At 39.5% G+C, this 18,808-nt stretch overlaps 1 protein-coding gene across 1 annotated transcript in view; it reads right to left on the bottom strand.

The window, feature by feature from the left end:
* Nucleotides 1-9,221: 9,221 nt before the first annotated feature.
* LOC134814009 (uncharacterized) overlaps nucleotides 9,222-18,808 on the bottom strand; it is a 28,571-nt gene continuing 18,984 nt past the window's right edge. The window contains exons 2-6 of the mRNA XM_063821967.1: nucleotides 18,317-18,393; nucleotides 14,570-15,941; nucleotides 14,364-14,428; nucleotides 9,800-9,931; nucleotides 9,222-9,556 (exon numbers count right to left, since the gene is read on the bottom strand). Of these exons, the coding sequence (XP_063678037.1) occupies nucleotides 9,438-9,556; nucleotides 9,800-9,931; nucleotides 14,364-14,428; nucleotides 14,570-15,941; nucleotides 18,317-18,350 (1,722 nt within the window). The 5' untranslated portion in view covers nucleotides 18,351-18,393 and the 3' untranslated portion in view covers nucleotides 9,222-9,437. The remainder of the gene's footprint in view (nucleotides 9,557-9,799; nucleotides 9,932-14,363; nucleotides 14,429-14,569; nucleotides 15,942-18,316; nucleotides 18,394-18,808) is intronic.

Raw genomic sequence — 18,808 nt, 5'->3', positions numbered from 1 at the left:
TATACTGCACGCCCCTACTCTGTACTCTGTACTCTGTACTGTATATAAATTATAACCATTCAACTACACATGATGCAGACCACATTCAGTGATCCATTAATACTGCCGGCTGCTCCCCCCCCCGGCCCCCACTATTGGCCCTACGGCCTAAAGTTTAAACAGCTCCGTGGAATAAGAGTCAGACTAGTGACAGTATGAGATTGACAGTTTAGTGAGATTTGCTGTGTGTCAGTGTACACTGTACAGGGAAATGTGGCGATGAAGAAGATAACCTCACATAGTTTTAAGAGACGTGGTGATTAGAGAATATGAGACAAGTTGAGACTTGAGACAAGTTGAGAGAAGTGGTAATGTTATAGTGGTAATGTTATAGTGGTAATGTTATAGTTATAGTGGTAATGTTATAGTGGTAATGTTATAGTTATAGTGGTAATGTTAAAGTGGTAATGTTAAAGTGGTGATGTTATAGTGGTGATGTTAAAGTGGTGATGTTAAAGTGGCGATGAGTGGTAATGTTGTTAAGTGAGCTGGTATTTTGTTGAGAGGAGAGTTTTAAACCTATAACATAAAGTTAGAAGTGTTAATGGTTGTTAGTTATGTTATTAGGTGGTGACGCGTGTTACATACATGTTACATGACGCGTGACCTTGTTATATTATTATGTTATGTTATATTATATTATAGGGAATATACTAAGGTTAACTAAGCAACTTCTTCAAGCGGATTAACATTGGGTATTGGGTAACTTATTGCCTTTTTTAGCTATATCGAACTGCCTGTTTAAGGGGGAGGGGGGTTAGATTTACCCCATTGATCTAAATAATGATCCTAATGTACGCCTGACTACAGGGGTTTAGATTACCTCTATAGGACTACTAATTACTAATTACTAATTAGTAGTTTAAATTGTGTACTCTAACTACAATCCTTAACCGGACTCAAACTAAAAAGATAGATTTGCTATATTGCCAATGAACTGCTCCCTGCTTAAATAGTAGTATATACTTGAGGAAAATACTGTTGGTCCTTGGTAAATCCCCAAATCTCAGCTAATACTCTACTTTGTAATCTAGTGTAGTCTACAAAATACCCATCTTTAGTGGCAAGTAAATACTTAATTACTTAATTGACCTTGGTTTAAGAGTCCACATTCCAGGTGACTATAATATTAGTCAGATCTACCTCAAATTCTGAGGATATAATTCACTGAATAGAATATGACCTGCATAATAAATTTACCTAGTATCTGAAAATATATTCTAATTTAATCCTGCTATCCACTGATATTGTCTGATTTAAAAACCATTATACACCTGCAGGTGGTTATCAGCCTGTTAATAGTACAATCGTTAGTATTACCTCTATACTACTAGTAGTAGTTAGGAGTTATAGTAGTTAGTATTACCTCTATACTACTAGTAGTAGTTAGGAGTTATAGTAGTTAGTATTACCTCTATACTACTAGTAGTAGTTAGGAGTTATAGTAGTTAGTATTACCTCTATACTACTACTAGTAGTTAGGAGTTATAGTAGTTAGTATTACCTCTATACTACTACTAGTAGTAGTTAGGAGTTATAGTAGTTAGGAGTAGGAACCTGGGAAAATGACGTCTATATCGTGCAGATACCTACAATCCTAACTTTACTAACGTTAATGGTATTGTTCAGTATTAACCAATCAGAACACAGTGCTCACACCACGTCATATACTGATATAACTCAGCTAATAGGCCACTAGGATAGCTGCTTATATACTGTTGACATTAACTACAGACTCTCTGTCAGAGTCTCTGCGTGTGTAGAAATACGGCATGTCAGATACGCACTGCTATCTGTGTCACGTGACAGATACTGTTATCTGTATTGTGTCACGTGTGACGCCGCGCAGCACGTGTCAGAGCACGTGTTGTGTCACGTGGTAGGTAGAGTGTGGGATGTGATGTAACCAGGTCGGGTAAGGCCGGGTAATGACTTCCCCTTGTTGGGCCGGACGCTGTCAGTAGTGTACTCTACTGAGCTACTAGGTTCACTGTCAAGTGTCAGTAGTGTACTCTACTGAGCTACTAGGTTCACTGTCAAGTGTCAGTAGTGTACTCTACTGAGCTACTAGGTTCACTGTCAAGTGTCAGTAGTGTACTCTTTTATCTCAAAAAGATAATTATTTGACGGTTAGCTGTCCGTGACGGTAGAGAGGAAGAGGGACGAGAAACATTGAGTTAACACTAACTCTTAACTAACTGACTAAGGGGTCCTTCATATATTACGTAATCACTTTTTGGACAACTTTTAACGCCACCTACCCCTCTGTAATCAGTTTTACACATACGCTATTGTGTCAAAATTACACTAGCGTAATCATTTGGAAACCCCCTCCGCCCTCGGCTGATTACGTAATATGTGAACAACCCCTAAACTTCTTTATTTCTCAATAAACTCTCCACTGTACGCAGATTAAGTGCTAAATATTAAGAGCTGGTATTACAGCGACGACACTTTACTCAGCTAGAACAGTAGTACAGCTGCTAATACAGCTACTAGTACAGTGACATATCTTATTTTAGCGTGTTTTCTAAATTCTCTGTTATAACAAGTTAATGACAGCCGAGCAGGGTTACTAATTACTAATTCTCTTGGGGTTCATTCCCTTACAGCAGTATCTTGAGGTTTGTTATTATTAGTTAGAGGAACCTGCCTAATATAGGATATGTTTAGTATAACACCTGTACTGATTAATACAGTAAAATCCCGATTTACCGCGGAGTTTTGGGGAAAGGAAACATCCGCGGTAAATCGGGGTTTGCGGTAAATCGGGTTTATGTTTGTTTACATTATACATGTTAAGCCCTATTTGGGGGAAAGAAGAAGATGGAGGCGGTAAATCGGAGCGCGGTAAATCGGAGCGCGGTAAATTGGGGTTTGCAGTAAATCGGAGCGCGGTAAATCGGGGTTTGCAGTAAATCGGAGCGCGGTAAATCGGGGTTTGCAGTAAATCGGAGCGCGGTAAATCGGAGCGCGGTAAATCGGGGTTTGCAGTAAATCGGAGCGCGGTAAATCGGGGTTTTACTGGGTATTTAACCTGAACCTACATGACACTATTAATTATTAATTACAAGTTTACTCCTTTGTTTCTCCTAGTAGGTACACACTTGTCTTATCATTCTACATAGAAGAAGACATTTTAATGAATAATAATCCCAGTAGATTGTCTCATCTTATTGTTCTGATATTAAACGTTACAATACTATCTATTATCTGCTTTAATGCACTTGCTCAAATCAAAACTGAGAAGATAATAGAATATGTAGACAGTACTATTACCAGACATAATCTACAAGTCACAACTGAGAAGATAATAGAAATTGTAGACAGCACTATTACGACATATATTCAACAATTTCGTACCTGTCTGCGTATCTGGGACATAATCAGATAATACTCTATCTTCACTCTCTAGTCTCTAATAGTCTCTACTGTTAAACACTCTATCCTCACTGGTATACTATTTCCCTTAGTAACATAGTAACATAATCTGCGGTCGTGTACAGTTTCACAGTGTCTCGCCAGATGGCAGCTCTAAGTTTCAATTTAAAGGTCAATTTGTTTTACATTAGAGATGTGGTGTAACTAAGAAAGAGTGCTGTCGCAACAGAGTGTACTAAGTCTGAGGTTTTGTAAAATTAACTTCTCGCATTTAAGAGATTTAGAAGAGATTATTCAAGTCTTGTAGTCTACTTAAACAACCCCTCCAGGCTTATAGTCTACTTCTTCTCTACTTCATCTCTACTTCATCTCTACTTCATCTCTACTTCATCTCTACTTCATCTCTACTTCATCTCTACTTCATCTCTCTTTAGAGTAGAGCTGTGTAATCAGACATGAGACCTGATTGGATCTCTGCAGTGTGTAAACTTGACTCACAAACACTAAGCTAGATGTAATTCTCCCCATCTTGGGTAATATATAAACTGTACAGGTAGGTACTATGTACAAGTAATCGTATAATTATTAATTGGCGATTATCAAGTTTTTCTCACGAGCGCGAGCAGGTCATTGATTTTAATTCCTTTTTCACAAAGATTTTGAAATTAATCACTTCACATTCTAAAGAGATAAGAAAACTAATTAGTACTAATTAGTACGCTATTCTACTAACACAGAGCACAGTCCAACTAGTAGAAACTGTAATCTCTAATTCAGTAAACACCAACAGAGCTATTACCTGTTTATTGTCACGTACAAATACATAATACAACCTCGTATTAAAGTCTTACTGTAGAACACCTGAACACTTTAACATGTTTAAGCCATGTTTGTATTTGCACTAAAATGGGGAAACTTGGTAAGCGTGCCAACTATTCAGATCAGCGGTAACTTTAAACGTTCTAAAACCAACCAATCAGAACTGCTTGTAGCACCAAATGACACAAACCAACCAATCAGAACAAGGCACTAAGCCCACGTGACAGGAACAGTGTGGACTGGTTTCTAACACTTAATAAAGGTGACAGGTATGAGAGGAGCTAGCTGCTCTGCTCTGCTAGCCGCCCTGCTCTGCTAGCTGCTCTGCTAGCTGCCCTGCTCTCCCCTGTTGGTGAGTGGTGTTGGTATGTGCGGCACGTGAAGGAAACTTGGTGGGTTCCTAGTGTGTACTGTGGGCACTGAGCCGTGTGTAGTTAGGTAGTTAGGTGGTACTGTTTACTGAACTTAGTTGTGTATAACTACAGGCACAGTTTTTGGAGCAATACTGTTAAACGCATTGTGAGTCTGATATGTGATTCTTGGGGGAGAGGAGGGGGTCTTTATGGAAATTAACAAACTTATTTAACATTTAAGTAAATTTGAGATAATACCATCTGTGAGGTTCTACCTGTTTGTGTTTTTATATCTGATAAGTAACACTATTGAAGTATTGACATGCTTCACGATAAAAAGAGAGCGGATTATATTTTAAAATAGCTCCTCCACTATTGCACACAGCCATGACACTGTACAATAACAATTATACAGTCCCACACACATTGTTGGTGTGTTGCTTGATCTTCCGATATTCTTCTATTATTGCTCTGTCACGTGATGGCTATATAAGGACATTATTCTACTAGAACTGCTTATTAACATGTCGCCTTACAAGTACCACTATTGACGGAGCGTTTTAACGTTTTATTGGTTAAATTCTCGCTATTCAGTATAGAAAGTAGTTAAAACTGTAGACAAGTAGAACGATGGGAGTTGTTTTAAAATACGCTATAAGAAATCAGTGTAGCATTTTAATGAAATCAATATTACGACAAGAAGTGTGTCCCGGAGAAGTTGTATTTAGCGTCACAGTGACAAGTAAGCTACTTGAACTCTTTGTAATAATGTAATCCATAAAATATTGAGTAGGAAAACAAGCAACTGTAATTTTAGTCTAGTTACCAAACACCCTAGATTGTTCCATGTTTTAATTAATATGATACTAAATGATAGCTAGATTAGCACATAATGTAGTGATATTCCGCACCATATCTCACATTAACCTCCTACACAGACCAGAGCAACTAATTAGCTAGTTACTAATGGTGTTCTGTAGTCTCACTGTAATTAGTGGAGCAGTATTATTATTAGTAGTGTCCAGATATTAACTGGAGTAGCAGGGTGTACTGCTACTGTAGATATTGGGCGTTTTAAAACAAAATACCAATCACTAATTAACACTTTAATTACAACCTATCAATGTTAATTCTTTCAGAAGTGTGCTGGAAACAGCACCTAACTGTTGTATTGTATTTGTAATGAATTTCTCTGACAAAAGGCCCGTGGGTCCGCTGGTTAATTAGTAAACTCTTTTCCTTAGGAAGCAACAATTCCAGGCCTATGATTGGCTTAGCTGTATCACGTGACTTATTGAGTGAGTCTGATTGGATAGGAACTAGTTGTTACTCGCTCCGCCTTTTATTCATTAAGTAAGATACATATATTTATACTTTGTGTCTCAGAATGATTGTATAAAGTCTAGGAATGTTATCTTTTTGAGAATCTGTGAAAAGAGAGAAACTCCAAAATTACCAGGTGTGAAAAGTTTTTGGAGTTGAATTTCTCATCCAAAATATTTGCAATAACATGTGTGTTCAGCAAACTGCTCTCATATTTCTATTTAAACGTACTAGAGAATAATTCTGTAGTCGCTAATATGTAACCTGCAATGTAAATGAGATTACAGATTGCAATCCTTCATCGCAGCTAATTGTTGACATGTAACGCTATTTAATACAGGGAATATTAACTACAGGTTCGGATAATGTTGAAGTGCTGATAATGAGATGATAACGATTTGAAATGTAGTTCTAAACCTCATGAGACGTATTAGTATTACACGCTCGCATCGTCGCGTGGTAATGTAATCGTCGTGACTTCATTGATGATCCGTACTTCTAGGCCTTATTCTAAAGTTGGGGCAGTATCATTGATATTAGAATACTGCATCCGAACAATAACTACAACTTACTGGAATTATAGCTGTGAAAGTTCTCTGATAGTTGTTATGTGGTGAGTATTGGAAGTGATTTAAGTTTATCCTGGGAGTTGCTGATCTCTGCTCGAAGTTTAATTCACCTGGGAATAAAGTCAGTTCAGGACTGAAACAATGTCTTTCTTTATTGCTGTTTAATGTAAGGCGCGGAGCTCTAGACTTCATACAAAAAGGACACACCAGCCGACCTAGAGCCGCGCAATATTAGGGTCAGCGCGCGGCAGATAGGCGCGGCCAATTTCTGTCATGGTGAGTGCTGAAAAAGCATATATTGTCTATATTATACGTTGCGTCGCCCACTAACTACGATAGAGTAGTGTGACCATTCGATAAATTGAGACCGAAAATTAAAAAAGCACACAAATTCGAGGGAATAAACTTTGACATAAGAAAATACAGTCATGGATTTAAACAGGTATTCAACTTGTTTTTCTCGGAAATTTCAATTCGAATTCAATAATTTAACAGTAACAGTTGTGAGTTCACACCTAATCTTAAATCTAATTTAATATTATATTAATTTAATTAATACAATTGATTCATTTCGGATGATCGATTATCAATATAAATATCAAAAACATCTTTCCAACAAATAACCTATTTTTCAAAAACATTAAATGCATATTTCTATTTACTTTTTTAATAATACCATTTTACTTATGGTAAAAACTTCAAAGTATTGATTCGATTGATAACACAGAAATATTTGACACTTTAAACTGAAATATTGAAAATCAGAGAGCTATGAATTAAGAACAGAATAATTTATAGATTAATCCACAAAAGTAAATACAAGGTCAATCATGTTTAAACAAAATCTGAAATTGTATAAATTAAATGTCGATATAAACAGATTGTATATTTATACTGAACACAAAAATTGAAATCCCCATTCTTACAACAGAACAGATATCATTCATCACCTTCAATTATATTGACAAATATAACACGAAAATATCAAACCATAAAATATTTTCCGTTAAAAAGCAGCCTAGTAACAACTCCCATTATACCTTTTAAAATGAAGGTGACGAATTAATATATTTTGGTTTCAGTTTCAACTCCGTACATTATGCACCATCAAATATTGATGATAGACAATGTTTGACTCATTAAGTAAAACCATGTGTATTCACAGTAATATTGCTTTGAAAATGACGTCATTAAATTTACTAACATAACATTGGAGAGATAATCCCATACCAAACCTAAACTTTCACGATCTAATTGTTCGATTCTAATTGTTCAGGTCCACATTCATTTCCTAACCTTGACCAGTGACATTAAATACAACTTTAACCACTTCCATTATCCTCCCCACACCCGTCACCCCCACTAGAGTGCACCCGTCACCCCCACTAGAGTGCACCCGTCACCCCCATTAGAGTTCACCCCTCACCCCCACTAGAGTGCACCCCTCACCCCCACTAAAGCGCACCCCTCACCCCCACTAGAGCCAGTGGCGTAACGAAAGGCCCTGCTGACCCCGCTGTGCAGGGGGGCGCCGTCTTAGGGGGGCGCCAAATCGTCGTTTGAATGTGGGACAATTTCGAAAACTTAACTAAAGTACTAGCAAAACTGCGCGTTTTGCTCTAGATACACACATTTTTAGAGATTTTACCGGCGTATTCTCTAAAATCACCTAATTTGTTCAATTTTAGGGAGGGGCACCAAAAGGCAACGTTACGCCACTGACTAGAGCGCACCCCTCACCCCCACTAGAGTGCACCCCTCACCCCCACTAGAGTGCTCCCCTCACCCCCACTAGAGTGCACCCCTCACCCCCACTAGAGTGCACCCCTCACCCCCACTAGAGCGCACCCCTCACCCCCACTAGAGTGCACCCGTCACCCCCATTAGAGTTCACCCCTCACCCCCACTAGAGTGCACCCCTCACCCCCACTAGAGCGCACCCCTCACCCCCACTAGAGCGCACCCCTCACCCCCACTAGAGTGCACCCCTCACCCCCACTAAAGTGCACCTCTCACCCCCACTAGAGTGCACCTCTCACCCCCACTAGAGTTCACCCCTCACCCCCACTAGAGTGCACCCCTCACCCCCACTAGAGTTCACCCCTCACCCCCACTAGAGTGCACCCCTCACCCCCACTAGAGTGCACCCCTCACCCCCACTAGAGTTCACCCCTCACCCCCACTAGAGTACACCCCTCACCCCCACTAGAGTGCACCCGTCACCCCCATTAGAGTTCACCCCTCACCCCCACTAGAGTGCACCCCTCACCCCCACTAGAGTGCACCCCTCACCCCCACTAGAGTGCACCCCTCACTCCCACTAGAGTGCACCCCTCACCCCCACTAGAGTGCACCTCTCACCCCCACTAGAGTGCACCTCTCACCCCCACTAGAGTTCACCCCTCACCCCCACTAGAGTTCACCCCTCACCCCCACTAGAGTGCACCCCTCACCCCCACTAGAGTGCACCCCTCACCCCCACTAGAGTGCACCCCTCACCCCCACTAGAGTTCACCCCTCACCCCCACTAGAGTGCACCCCTCACCCCCACTAGAGTGCACCTCTCACCCCCACTAGAGTTCACCCCTCACCCCCACTAGAGTGCACCCCTCACCCCCACTAGAGTGCACCCCTCACCCCCACTAGAGTGCACCCATCACCCCCACTAGAGTGCACCCCTTACCCCCACTCCCTCCCCCACTTCCACCCCCTCCCTTCCTCACCCCCACTCCTTCTTTGGAAATCTTTAGCATTGTTTAGCATTATTGTCGTCTTTGTGGTCCAATGAAACTGGTTACCCCCCAGAAACCTCAACACTTTCAAATAAAGTTCTCAAGAAAACTGCAACTTAACTCAGAGTCACCATCTCAATTCCAAAAGCAGAATCCACAAAATATAATGATAAATAATCCCAATAATCATCTGACCAATTAATAGCTTATTATCTAACTAATTATTCCTCGTTGACGTGAATGTTCCTGATTATATAGGGATGTAAAGATAACCGTGTGGATCTGCGTGTTAAACCTCTTCTCTTTGTGACTGGTGCGTCTGGTATTGGGATGGGAACAACTGAGGAGAAGATGCATTGTTACTCAGTGTATATTATTATATTCTTACATTTTGATTACAATATTTTTACCAATGTTTTTTAATTAGTTCTACGTTTGACTGATATTTCTGCTATAATCAGGGGTGTAGAAAAAGGGGGAGGGGGGGTCTGTAAACAAAACTAATTATTAAACAATAAATTCATCTAATTACTATTTGATGTGTACCTTTTAAAAAATCATTACAACTAAAAAGAGATCTCACTTTTAGAGATAGGGGGAGGGTAAGATGGAAACCCAGAAGCTAAGAGTCCTGTCTCCCTGAACATCTTCTGAACTAGCTCCGGGGAGTTTATTGGAATTCCTTCATCTCCTCTATCAGCTCCTGATTCTGCTCCTGAATTTAACTCAATCAAAATGTCAGTAACACCTTGCAACACCTTCACTGGTACACCATGCACATGGTTACACTTAGTAACACATAGTGACCAACAGCGTAAAGTATCTCGGAGGCGCATACATTTTGACCTAAAAGAGGGGCATTTAGAGGGGCGTCTAGCTCTAAATGAAGCTCCAGTTGCATTTAAATTCTACCCAATGGGACTTGTCAAATTGAAGTATAATGACATGGTCGGCAGTGTAGGGCCGGGGCCCCACATCCAGAAAGTTTAAAATTTCCTCCCAGATACAAATATTCTGTTTTCTGTGGCCTCCCAGGGCCGGGCTAGCACGGTGAGAGAAGCAAGCGCATAGCAAGATGGCCATGATAAATAAAAGTTACCATTTTGAATGTACAGGGTGGCCCAAAAGTGACTACCCACACGCAACCTCTTAATAACTCACGTAATTTGGAGACGAATTACGTGAGTTATTAAGAGGTTGCGTGTGGGTAGTCACTTTTGGGCCACCCTGTACCTTACTCACTATGTTCACCAAAAGTTACTAGTTTTGATATACCTTACTCACTATGTTCACCAAAAGTTACTAGTTTTGATATACCTTACTCGCCATGTTCACCAAAAGTTACTAGTTTTGATATACCTTACTCGCCATGTTCACCAAAAGTTACTAGTTTTGATATACCTTACTCGCCATGTTCACCAAAAGTTACTAGTTTTGATGTAACATTTTCGCCATGTTCACCAAAAGTTACTAGTTTTGATGTACCTCACTCGCCATGTTCATTGTTCACTAAAAGTTACTAGTTCCAATGTATCTTTCTCACCATGTTTACTAGTTTTGATGAAAAATGGTGATTGATTGTTTTGGTGAATCGAGTTTCTGAATTTTAAAACCTATATACTAAAATTTTAAATATAACGAAACACATGTTTAAATCTGAGTTATAATAACCAAATATTGTTGTAGAATTATAACACAAGGTCAAAACTAAAACTAGAAGGCAAATATGCTCGTCGAAAAAATGGTGAAAAATGGTGAAATTTTACAATTTTGATACTCAATTCACAATACAAATCATTTGCCATTTCACACCATTTTTCACCATTGGAATCCCCCCCCCCCCCCCCCCTGTGAATCTTTTTAAAAACAAAGGTTTTCAATGTAACGTTTTATTTCACTGATCATGCTAGTATTTGTCCTATTTAGCAACCATATAATCAGTAACATTATAAGCTATAGACCACTCTACAAACACCCAGTCTGTAATGTCAGGTAACCATATCTCCCGCCACTTCCACGCACCTACCACGGTTACTTTGTTACCAGCAGCTGTGTGTCCTGACATAGTATTATACATGAACATGTCATGTGCGGAGATAATATCGTGGAAATGTACTCCAGTGTCTGTATAATCCTCGCTGTCTGTACACAGTTCAAATGTCCATTTATTGTCTGACACAGCTTCTCTCAAGATAAAACCACATTTACCTGTCTCTGTGCAGGTTCCTGTACCAGGGTGTTTAAAGGTATACAGGTGTTTCCTCTCCTTATCTTCTGTTACTATAATGTACTTATCACGTTTTATGATAACGCTCTGATGACTTGTGGTGAGCTTATCATTACTCTTTATATCATTTAGCAGAGCTATTAGCTGATCAGACTGCTCAAGATTAGAATAATCCACAGCATCAGTGATGATATCAAGATATTCCTTCGATATCTTTTGAAGCATATTATTGCCGGGATTGGTACAAATGTTCTCAAGTGTGGTAATAAATGTTTGTCTCTCCTCCTCGTTTGGTGTTTTAACGTGGCAAACCTTGAGCAGTAGGTCAACTACCTCGTACATTGATTTAACACAGTCCTCATTTACAGATTTAATGATATCATTCGATGTTTTACAGGTATTCAATAAATCTTCATATTTCTTCCAATCACGCACCACCGTTGTCCCTTGTTTTAATTTTCGTTTCCTAGAACTCATTTCTCTTATAGTCCCGGATGTCAAGTTGTAAATAAACTTCAAATTAGCATTTGAAATTTCCGATAAGTTTGATATTGTGTCAAAAACTTCGAGATACAGTTTCTCATTCCGTTCACAACACAATGCTAAATCCATTTTCCGAAGGAGATGTTGAAGTTTATCGCTCATATCTTTCTTGCGGACTAGATTGTACAGCATAACACTTAGGAAAACATCAGAATCCCCTCCACCTAATTTTAACATCATATCAATCTGCTTTAGCTCTAGTTTCCTCAAGTCTGACATATACTTGGAGATAAATGATGAATTGTTTTTAGGTGAGAGACATGAAATCAGGGCGTCCATTGCATCTCTGTCTTCCCATTTTTGCAGCATATACCAACACTCATCAAATAAGAATGACTTGACATGATCTTCTGTTGCCAAGCTCATTTTGCTTCGTAACCATCTGTGGCAGTCGTTTTTCAGCCACATAACTTCAAAGACAACCGCCATCTTGTGAAGTTCTCTGAACATATCATTTCTTATCTCGCCAAGATTTTTGTCTTCCAGAATGGTCAAGAACAAAGTTACCGCTGCAGTTGAAAAGTCGCTCATGTCAATCTCCTCAAAATTGCACTCATCAATAAGGTTTCTGAATATACGACTGTCAGATGTAAGTCTTTGTTTCGAGACAAGTAGTGGGTCCCCTTCTTTTATCTTGATAACAACTGTTGTTTCCTCCATCACTGGATAAGTTTTAAGATGTGAAATCAATTATTACATTGTCAAACCCCTATTTACCGAACTTCAAGAGGAAGGTAGAAATACTCTGTAGTATTAGTTAGGGAAAGTAATAGGCATGGTTTATCGATAGTTGACTAGGATGGTTATTACTGTTTAATATAAAATACATGTAAAATACATGTAAAACAAATACTTATCAGAAGAACATGTTTGCTTACAAAAGCAAGGCTGAGCAAACAAGAAGTTTATTCTTACTCTTGAGACTTGGATTTTATAAAATTTGTTCTTTAAAAAGCCTGCAAACATTGTTTCACAGTTGATTGGCAGCCGGCAGGCAAATTTGATATCAGAAGATGCTGCTTTGACTTTTTCTTTTGTTTCTTGCACAAAAACACTCTGGCTCCTGCGATTTCGTCTAGTAGCCAAATTCGCTTAAGTGGGTTGGTTAAACACGAATTGAATGTAATATTGATCAATTCAATTACCCTAGATGCTGGGCCTGGGGAGCCAAATTTGTAATTAATTTGATATCAAAATTACAATTAACAAAATTATTTAAAAAAACCTTTTCTGTGCAAAACAATCTATTATTAGGAGATACAATAAAATATCGAAGAATCGTCGAGAAAGAAATTACTTCCATTCGTGCAGCAGACTGCACACAACAGAAGCACACAATAAAACGGTGATCTCATAGAGTGGGGAGTAAAGACTGTGCGGACCGTGTGTAATTCAATACTCACAGCTTCAGTGAGGCTCCGTATTAGGATGTAGAATGAACACGTCGATTACATTTATAGATTTATTATGTGCATATTCAATAGCGTGAAGAAGATAATTTGAAAATAAAAATTCAATAATTATCAGACTAAATAATCTGGTAGAGTTTGTGATGACTTAATAAACCAAAGTTCCATCGACAGGTTAATAAATTCAATAAGAGAATAAGGGTAAAACTGGGTTATTACTATTTTTAGACCTAGTAAGCATGGTTGTCATGTTATATTTTTGTCGCAACTTTAAGTCAGGTGTGATAATCTCTTCATTTCAGAGTCCAGTGTCGTTTACTGCGCTGTTATAGGAGAGTGGCCCCAACAGGGCCAACACTACCCGGCTCCTTACCATGGTTAGTTACTTAATTTATTGTTATTCAATTATTTAATTGATTTAATTGATTTAGGTTGTCTGCTCTGATTTCACTTAAACGCCCCCTTTTTACTTTACTTTACAACAAGATACAAGGGCAGGTCTCTCCCACAAGTTGGGATGGCCTGAGGTGCTTATCTCCTTTTCAGTAACCCTAAGCCACTCTGTGCTGAGGCACTATACTAGCTGTAGGGGGTTAGTCCTACGAGCCAGGGAGTGTGTATCACCAGCCGAAGCTGTACCAAATCACAGCTTGGTAACTGGCCGACTTGCATCCAACTGGGTTTGAACCCGGGCCTTCTGCTCCGTCGGCCGGTTGGTGTAGTGGTAACACGATCGCCTCCCCCTTTTTACTTTAGGAACATTTAATTTAATTTTCCTCATAAAATATATGTCACAGGTACGGTAAGCCGTATTACTTTTAATTCTGATAAAATGTATGTCACAGGTTACCCCCTGACACATGGTATCACCTGGCAACACCTGGCAATACCTAGTAACACCTAGTAACACCTGCACTGGAAACACCTGGTAACACCTGACAACAACTGCTGTTAACAGAGCTACTCACTTGCTCTCTTGTAGATTCTGTTCTCTGGATCAAATGTTTGTTTGTGGACTAGAGGTCGTTTACAGCTGAAACATATTTCGGTAAAACTTAAGTTTAAGGAACGCTAAGGCAAAGATAACACACAGGGAAAATAATAAAAATAGTTTTTGGAACATTTTGTTCAAATACTGAATATTCTAGCTACGAAGAATTTCCAGGAAACCAACCTCAACTGATTGTTTAAACCAGCGACAGCCGATAACTTCTTCTCCGGACAATCTTCACTTTTCATCTTCTTGTCTTGATAAAAGTAGTCCGAAACTTTCTCCACCTCTAAACACTCAGGTAACATTGTCACTACGTTATCAGAGTGACTGTGTTCATCTGTGGCGACATTCTCTTTAGCAGGAGAAGAAACAATAGCCTCATTTGTCTGCACACTCTTGATAGTGGTTGCGTTAGAGGTTAAATCAGTTACAATAACGTTATCAACTGACTGCAAGGCACAAGAAACTGGTTCCAACTTTTCATCGCTGACAATCTCTTGAAAACTAGTAAAGTCAACTGTTTCGGCTGGTTTACAGTCCGTAGAAACACTAGATACTGTTCCTCCTTCACGCTCTTCTACCAAATACACAGTATCTTCTACAGTGCACACAGTCTCTTCTACAACCATTGAAGGAACATCAATATCACAGATGTCAAGTGGGGTCTCCCCCTGCAACTTAACAATCTGTTTATTCGGAGTTTTGAGAGAATTAGCCACATTAAAGGGACCATTTGACTTGTCTCCACTTTCTCTGTTAGTAGCAGATACTCCATCTGTTTTTGCGGTGCTCTTAACTCGTACTGCAGAGTTTGGTTTCAGAACAGAGACTTTAGCCCACTCTTCTTCAAACGACTCCAATTTGTAATCATAATCTCCCAGTTCAGTAGCCTCCACTACCTCCTCCTCTTTCTCTTCCCTTCTCTCCAATACCTCCTCTTTCTCTCCCTCCTTCTCGTTAAATAGTTTCCTTCTTAGTGGTCTCACAGTAGTAGAATTACTCTTATCACAAGTCTTACCATACAAAACTTTCTTACGCTCCTCTGAGAGTAGTTTGTAATGTTTAGTCAGGTTGAAGTAAGTCTGAGTACTGTTAAGAGGTTCAGGTTCTAGTTCAACTCTTAAACACTTCCTCTTGATAGGAGAAAGGTTCTTCTTCAGTAGACTCATGAAGGACTGAGTAGAGTCCACAGATGGAGTGACTATGTTCAGCGCATTAAGGTTATCAAACCCCATACTATCCTCATTAACAAACATGTTGGGTTCTGGGGTTTCTGGAGATTTTAGTACTGATGTTTCCAGATCAGTAATCTCCATCTCATCTTCATCTGCTTCAAGAGTAGGAACTGAGGAATGCGACTCCTGGTCCTTTACACAATCCCCCTCCTCCTCTTCTTCCTCCTCCTCCAAGTTATTAACAATGTTATCTGGAGACTTGTATGGAACACAAGAAGAGAACAAGTCTTGTGATACTATGGGTGTTGATAATGAAGGGCTGTAGAATTTCTTTTCAGCGATATGATCCTCTTCCGTGGCCATTCTTGTGAGTACTCCTGAAATTAAATATCATACAAGTTATCAGTTTAAATTTCATTGAATTGATATATTATATATATATATATTTGAGACATTCAGTGAAACAGTAAAACACGAAATTCACATATATATAAACACAAAATTCATATATATATATATATATATATATACAAATTGAAACAACCGGTTGAGTCAGACAAATGTTTCAATCATGATACAAAACCATGATATCATCAGTGACAACTGTATATATATTATGCAAGGTGGCACAGAAGTAACTGCCCACATTTTTCTTAAATAACTCATGTTATTCGTATTGAAATTGCACAAATTTTCAGAAAATATAAATATGGGCAGTTACTTCCGAGCCACACTGTACAAATTTCATGAATTGAGTCTCAAATATTAGTGGTTATATTCATGGGAGGTGGGAGCAAAGGATAAACATTAAGTTGCAGCAGAGATGATTTATTATATTAACTTGGTAAAACCTGATTAAAAGTTATTGCGTAAGGGGTAGTCCACATATTGTGCAATCACATTTTGGCGGGGGGGGGGGGGGGGGGGGGCCAATGGCATAAATGGAGCATTTTATGCCATTTTATGCCATGGAAAACCTAAAAAATTTAGAATTTCGAGAAAAATTATTTAAAAAAAAGATATTTTCGGCCAATAATGAACAGAGTATCATAAAACATGGAGAAAAATGGTTTTCAGAAAAACTTTGAAAAATGTTGACTTAAAAAATGTTCGGTCCGAGTCATTTACGAAACGTACCTCCCGTATCGAGAGCTCCCGATTCCGAGCTCGTGTTGCAAAGGGGAGGCCTGCCTTCCGAGATCGCATTACCTCGAGTCCAAAATTGTGTATCGAGGGGAAGGTGTGGACTTCGAAAAACCGAAAAAATATTTTCGGCCAATAATGAACAGGGTATCATAAAACATGGAGAAAAGTGGTTTTCAGAAAAACTTTGAAAAATGTTGACTTAGAAAATTTTCGGTCCGAGTCATTTTCGATACGTACCTCCCGTATCGAGAGCTCCCGATTCCGAGCTCGTGTTGCAAAGGGGAGGCCTGCCTTCCGAGATCGCATTACCTCGAGTCCAAAATTGTGTATCGAGGGGAAGGTGTGGACTTCGAAAAACCGAAAAAATATTTTCGGCCAATAATGAACAGGGTATCATAAAACATGGAGAAAAGTGGTTTTCAGAAAAACTTTGAAAAATGTTGACTTAGAAAATTTTCGGTCCGAGTCATTTTCGATACGTACCTCCCGTATCGAGAGCTCCCGATTCCGAGCTCGTGTTGCAAAGGGGAGGCCTGCCTTCCGAGATCGCATTACCTCGAGTCCAAAATTGTGTATCGAGGGGAAGGTGTGGACTTCGAAAAACCGAAAAAATATTTTCGGCAAATAATGAACAGGGTAGCATGAAACGTGGAGAAAAGCGGTTTTCAGAAAAAATTTGAAAAATGTTGACTTAGAAATTTACCCCTCGGTACACAATTTTGGACTCTAGGCTTCCCCCTGGTAATGCGATCTCGGAAGGCAGGCCTCCCCTATGCAGTGCAAGCTTGTTTCGACTTTCGAGGATGTAGGTCTCACTTCTCAGTGCCTATTACTCTCCCCTATTACTCACTCCTGCTGTAGCCTGTAGAAATAACTTTACACTAGGCTTGAGTAATTATGAGTTTGCCTGAAGTGTGCCTCTACTAACCTAGTATAAGCATCTAGTAGCCTACTATGAGCTTTCATAAGCTTGTTACGCCCCTAGTAAGCGTAAATAAACATGTAAGGATGTCCAATTTAGGTGTTAAATGGTGTTAAAGATGAAATTTCGAAGACAAAATTCATGGCATAAAATGGAGAAAATGGAGAATTACTCATGGGTTTTTCCATTTTCTTCATAGAAAAAGTCTCCATTTTATGCCATTTTATGCCATTGGCCCCCCCCCCCCCCCCCCCCCCCCCCCCCCCCCATTTTGGCTAACCTTCCCCCTCTCCCCTCTCAGTGGCGCAACAAAGGGCCCCGCTGACCCCGCACAGCGGGGGGCGCCTTCTTAGGGGGGCGCCAAATCGTCGTTTGAATGTGGGACAATTTCGAAAACTTAACTAAAGTACTAGCAAAACTGCGCGTTTCCTCTAAAATCACCTAATTTGTTCAATTTTAGGGAGGAGCACCAAAAGGGGAAGGGGCGCCAACAGGGGGGCGCTTTTTCGGCGGGAGGGGGGGGGGGGGGGCGCCAACAGGCAACATTACGCCACTGTCCCCTCTGTAAGCAGTTTTACATATAATACTATTGTGTTACAATTGAAAGTTAGCGTAATCCCCTCAGCTTCAGTGATCATGTAATATGTGAACGAGAACTATAAGTGTTAAGTATTTATATATTACCTTTATTGAGGGTCCTAGAAATTTGAACTTCCATTGAAAGTTATCTCTTTGTTACCCTGTCTTTATGTAAGCTAGCTGTGGCAGAAACTTTTAGTTTAGTCACAATGTCTGCAATTCATGGTTAGCACATAAAAATAATCACAGTAAAAAGGTATGCTGTTTAGAAAGGCATGCACAATGGTTTTATGTTAACAACATTTCAGTTAACGTGATTCATTGTTTGCACTTCATTGGCAACTATCACTGCCTATGAAAGGTCGTGAGTCCATACCTTACAACATGACATGACTCAATATTACAATGGAAGGACTTTGTATATGCACCCGGCAGTCAAGTCAGGACTCAGGGCAATAATGTTATTCGTATTTAGTTCGCAAACAGTCAATCTTATCTATGTCGATATTACACTTTTACATTCGTTGCTAAATTGTAGCTCTCTTATCAGTAGTACTGTGTGCGCGTTGAATTATCTCTCTGGCTTTGTAGATTTGT

Source organism: Bolinopsis microptera, chromosome 4, assembly GCF_026151205.1.
Source record: "Bolinopsis microptera isolate Bmic1 chromosome 4, MBARI_Bmic_1.0, whole genome shotgun sequence".
Lineage (NCBI taxonomy): Eukaryota > Metazoa > Ctenophora > Tentaculata > Lobata > Bolinopsidae > Bolinopsis > Bolinopsis microptera.
The sequence above is the reverse complement of the archived record's forward strand: the minus strand, read 5'-3'. Positions and strand labels throughout refer to the sequence as shown.